Source organism: Lasioglossum baleicum, unplaced genomic scaffold, assembly GCF_051020765.1.
Source record: "Lasioglossum baleicum unplaced genomic scaffold, iyLasBale1 scaffold2881, whole genome shotgun sequence".
In the NCBI taxonomy this organism is placed as follows: domain Eukaryota; kingdom Metazoa; phylum Arthropoda; class Insecta; order Hymenoptera; family Halictidae; genus Lasioglossum; species Lasioglossum baleicum.
In genome coordinates this window covers 1-5,741 of record NW_027471939.1, presented here as the reverse complement: position 1 = coordinate 5,741, position 5,741 = coordinate 1, and the positions used below count along the sequence as shown (strand labels likewise).

The 5,741-nt window shown below is 29.4% G+C and overlaps 1 protein-coding gene across 1 annotated transcript; it reads left to right on the top strand.

Annotated features, from left to right (window-relative positions):
- Window positions 1-498: 498 nt before the first annotated feature.
- On the top strand, window positions 499-5,559 carry LOC143221649 (UPAR/Ly6 domain-containing protein CG9338-like). Its single transcript, XM_076447035.1, has 3 exons — window positions 499-559; window positions 4,889-5,122; window positions 5,327-5,559. The coding sequence occupies exons 1-3, from the start codon at window positions 499-501 to the stop codon at window positions 5,557-5,559; spliced, it is 528 nt and encodes a 175-aa protein (XP_076303150.1).
- The last annotated feature ends 182 nt before the right edge of the window (window positions 5,560-5,741 follow it).

Here is a 5,741-nt window from a genome sequence, read left to right as displayed (position 1 = left end):
GGTTCTATTCAGTGATAATCACCGTATAACAAAAGTAATTCAATTAAAAATTCGGCATAAATTAAGAAACTCAAGAAAAGTACAAATTAGAAAAAAATATAACCTCGAATAGAAATTCTACACGATAAAATTACAAAAATTGCAATAATAATATTACACAGGAAAGAATTATTATGAAAAAGAATTATTGAAATATTGTTCCACGGCGAATGATCTATGGAAGAGAATTAGAGGGATAAAGAAAGCTAAATCTACGCGGCTTGCGCGATTATGCGATCTGCGGTGGAGAGGCTAAAAACAGAGAGGAGTGTAGTGAGTGGCGTGGTGAGTGGCGAACCTCGCAATCTCATACTCGCGATCAGGCTGTCGACTCGACGACAACTCTTCCTTGTGCCAGTGCTTCACCCTCCGTCACGAATCGCAGTTTGCATTCTGCTTCCCGAGAGTAAACTTCAGGAGAAAACTTGCTTCTCACGACTTGCTTCAACGACTTCCGAAATGGCTCGAAGGATCGCAGTGCTAATTGTCAGCCTCGCGCTCGTCTCGGCGGTTCGTTCAGGTGATTATTTTGAAAATTTATTCTCTACGAAAGAATGCGGGAAAAATTTTTAGGGAAACAAACCTCTTTCCTATGGTGAATTATTAGTGAAAATGCAAACAAAAGTTTGTCGATCGAAGTGATGAAATTTTTATTCGATCGTCGGTGGTCAGAGAAACGTTCGTGATCAACTATGTTTACATTGTTCTCGCCAACGGTTAGTGTGATACATGATACGCAACTTATTTTAGTTCCATGTTGTGGTTATATTCATACGCTTAAAGAAGTTTCGCTGATATATTTTTAGAGCACAGTTATGGATTTGGTGGTTTATTATTCTGAAACTTACCAAAATCATAAAAAATGTCGTAAAGATTTCGATTTAGAATTCTATATAGAAACGGGAGCTTTTCTTAATGTACGTTTCCATTCTAAAACACATATGAACGTGAATACAATAAAATTCGAATTACGCGGAAATATATATATTCAAACAAAATAACTATGACCCGAATAATTGATAATTACCGTTTTTGTGGTATATTTAGGCGAATGTAAATAATCATCAATATAATGTTTTGTTAATTTTTTATATACTTGAAACATATATTTTGGAAAATGACGTATCGTAATTTTTATATTATATTATTGTTATACTATCTATGTAGTGTAATACATAGCTGTATCACATTTTCTTTATCATAATTACACGAATAATATTATAATTGTATTTACATTTCAAATTCATACTTCCCAATATTGCAGATATTGATATAAATGCAAAAAATGTAATGAAAATAAAATATTTGCATCATATTTACAGCCATGCGTTTATAAATTTATGTTATTCTTTCCAAATTTTCAAGAATATTAATTATTAGAAATTATATTTGACACTTTCTAAAATATGAATATTTCGTGTACTATACATCAACTTAGGAGTTAATAATTTATAAGAAAATTTTTATTATTTTTTTATCACAGTATTTTGTAAATTACTTAAAAAAGGACATTTTGTGAACAAGAAGTTCATTTACAATAAAATACATATGATAATTGTTGAAAATTAATTTTAAATAAATGTTGGGCAAACGTTATTGGACTAGTATAAAATTTTTTATAATAAATAAGGTTTAAATTGTTAATATATGATTTATTCATATGGAATATACTATTACTAGCATTTAAAAAAAATATATAGATGTAGAAAATGCTTCGTAATCAAAATTTAACCAAGTAAAAGTAATAAAGTAGTTTGAAAGAGATATTTCTTGTCTACCAAACATCTGATTTTGCTTTATTTTCTAGTATCGAAGTTTTAAAAATGCAAATTTGGAACGCCTACCGGCGAGCAATCTACCGTACACAAGCCGTTTCCATGGTATTTCAGTAAAGCTTTGAGTAAGAAATTACACATTGCCTCGTTAGAAAATAGTTCACAATTAAACTTTTACTATACAATTAACATTTACTAACATTATCTATAATTAATCTAAAATTAGGTTCATTAGAAATTAGGTTATATTATTTGTAATGATTTTGATATAATTAATCGAATATCTCTCATTCTATAAAATAACATCAATTACTAAAAATCTGTTTTAATTTTACAGACTATTTCGTATTGTGTTTTCCAATTAGTATTAAACTGTTAGAAATAATATACTGTACTATTATTTCATTTAGACAGGTACTGTAGCTAATATTAATACATCTGTATAATATTATTAATTGTATAAAAATTGTAATGCAATAATAAATAACCTATATATCGAATAATATACATATAATATCTTATACAAAATATTATTAAAATTTCGCTGTAGTCGTAATCCTAGTGTATGACAAATTGCTCGTCAGTAGGCGTTCCAAATTTGTCTCATTCATTTTGTCAGTTTTATTAGTCACGAATGTTTCTTCCATTATCCCCTGTTATGTTTTCTTTAGTTATCCTTCGCTTCTGCAATATCATATAGTTCTCTGTAGCAATTACAATTACAGTTATATTTATGCCAGTGAACTTATTAACAGTCGATAAAGTTGCAAATAATTTCTCGGACGTGTATATGCGTTTACGTATGATCGTAGATATAATCGCGTAAGGGGAAACTGAATCGTTTCCCTCGAGTCGACGGCTATTTTCGATCGATTCGAAACAATTTGAAACCAGAAGGCTAGTAGGTTAACTGTGGTTTGTCGAACTACAAGTTACAATTTGTGGAGGGAGGGGGTAACGTCGCAACTCCTGGCGCCACGATACTGCGACCCAAATAACTACATAGAACATGCGTATTTGAAAAAGGAACGCTGGAAACGTACGCTCGATTATAAACATTCTTACAGTACGTAAGCTCGATCCACTGGTTTGTTAGAATTATGTGCGACAGTCGGAAATGTTCCGGCGTCGCAGGAGCGTCTACCAGGCGCCAAAGGAAATAGATTATTTGCTTCTTCCGGGAAACAAACAATCGTTGAATTGAAATGGACTATAATCCAGAAAAATGGCTTCTATATTTTTCCAAGAGGATTCATGCGTAACATTATCTTGGATCCGTTATATCTTTCTCTATTTTCTGGTCGTTATTGCACGAGGTATGCGCCGAGCGAGAATGAAAAATACCTTATACGTACTTACACGATTAATTTCGAAATCTCTATTTTATTCGCATATTCTTTCCAGCTTGGATTCTTAAATTCCTTGTTACGGTCTTTTATCGTCCTCATTTTACGCGACACTTCATTTTATATACCATTTAACGATTTTTCAGTTGCTGCTGTATGTAAAATACAAACTCACGAGGTTGGAAAAAATCCTGGAATTCGTTTTTATGATACCAAGAATTTTTAAGTATCGCTTTACATAGAATTATAGAAGGATAAATTTTTAAAAAGGATAAAAATTAAAATTAAGAAAATTAATAATTTTATTCGTTTCTCGTGATTTCAAGGTTACAGACTCTTCAAATATTTTTTTTAAAGACAGTGTTTATAGTATATACGTGAATTTTATATCGTATAAAGTTTGACAATTATTAAAAGTAAGGTGATGATATGTATTGTATACTAAAAGAAAGAGTAACAATTATGTTTTGCAGAAAGCTTAAGAGTTTCGTGGCCAGAACGTGTCAAATGCTAGAAAAGGTATACAAAAATATTACAATGTCAAACTTAACAACGTTTGAGTGGCACAAGCGTTGAAGAATCGCGAGATAATGATGGAAGAAGTGACCGTTCGTGCACAATGGGGTGTGAGTTTGCAGATCAGAGTTTATGAAACAAAAAAGCTCGAAGCGTTCCAACATTTTGTTCTTTTTTAGACGACGAATGAGCGTAGGTTTTTCAAATTTTTCAAATTTAAATGATAATGAAAGAGAAACGTATTTTTAGAAACATCGATTGTTCAAAAACGCTAAAATATTATTTTTCCATATTTTTTAAATACTATTCGAAGATGATATTATTTTAATGACTATATTCGAAAATATTAAAATGAATATAAAGCATACATATCATTTTAAGTCAAGATACAAACAACGATATTATACAAAGACACTATTTGGAATACGAATGAAGAATTATATACATACTATTACTTGTATAATGATTATTAGTATGAATTTTTAATTAAAAATCTGCTAGTAAATATTTAAAAACATTATCGAATAAGAACGCATAAAAAATTAAAAATAATGAAACGAAATTATAATAATAAACAATAATCAAAGAATATTTTTTTCGAGGTAGTATTAAATATTAAAAATTAAAAAGTTGAAAATTATTTTATTAAATATTCAAAATAGCATATTGAAAAACATTTTTAATTTTTGGTAACTATTGTTTCGAATATTTGACAATTTTTATATTATAGGGCTAATGTTATTGTGGGACATAAAAAAGGGATCTAATAGTTTGATTACTCCAAAAATTTGCTTATGTTAAGTGTTTAATAGAATTATTTGCAACCTAGAACATATTTCATGCATACATCATTTTAAGTTTTTCTTTCGAAAAATATTCTTCATTATATTTTTCCAAATATTGAAGATAAAACTACGCTAAGAAATATTATTACGTTTAATAATAACTATTTGAATAAAAAAAATATAATATATCATTCTATGTAATAAAATGAACATGGTTATCTTTGTTTAAGACAATTCTTGAGAAATTACAAAAATAAACTGATATTTATATTAATTTATAGAAAAGCATATAAAATTTTATATGATGCACTCTACGTATCCTATATATCTTGTATATAATAAATAAATGTATGGAATGTCATACAAGAAATATGAAGAAAAATGTAACAGCGAGATATATATTACAAACGACTATTTTTATTTGCAGATGAAAAATTGAAGTGCTACATGTGTAATTCGCTAACCAATCTCGGTTGTGATGCAGATCCAAAGGCACACAACATTGAACCTGTTGAATGCACTTATAACAACATGATTGAATGGCAACAAAGTCTCCTACAGCATAATATTTTAAAATTGATATTTCCATTTTTTGAAATTGACAATTCCCAACATTATCAGGCTACTGCTCCAATGGCATGTGCTAAAACGACTCTCAATGGTAAATAATGCATTGCAATTAGTTTTCAATACTAATAAATTTTTAATATAGGTAAAAAATCAATGTGAACAAAAGTAAAAGTATTATACAAACATCATATTCTTCTGTTTAGTTTTAAAATTAATTTTAATTACTATTTACCTATAATATAAACAAACGCTTTTATACATGTGTTTAATAATTAATCTACTGTATGTTTATTAGTTAACAAACAAGACATCATAGTAAGAAATTGCCAGACTGCGAAAACAGAGACTATCGACCCATGTAAAGCGATAAGAGGAAAAGCCTCTGACGATATCAACCTGCAACACTGTGATCTGTGCATGGAGGACGCTTGCAACAGTGCAATTACAACTTCACCGAGAATTTTCTTCACTTTGTTATCTGTTCTTGGAGCTATAATTTTGGGTTCTTTCTACAACAACATCGCGTAACCATTATATATCGAGTTACAGAATTGATTGCGATTGTCCACAGAGATATTTTGCGATCAATTCATAGTGTATTCTAAAACTTGGAAACACACACATATATGCATATACATTGTTCATTGATATTCCATGTCGTTTCACGAGTATGAATCATATAATGGATATTTGCGGCGTAAAACAGAATA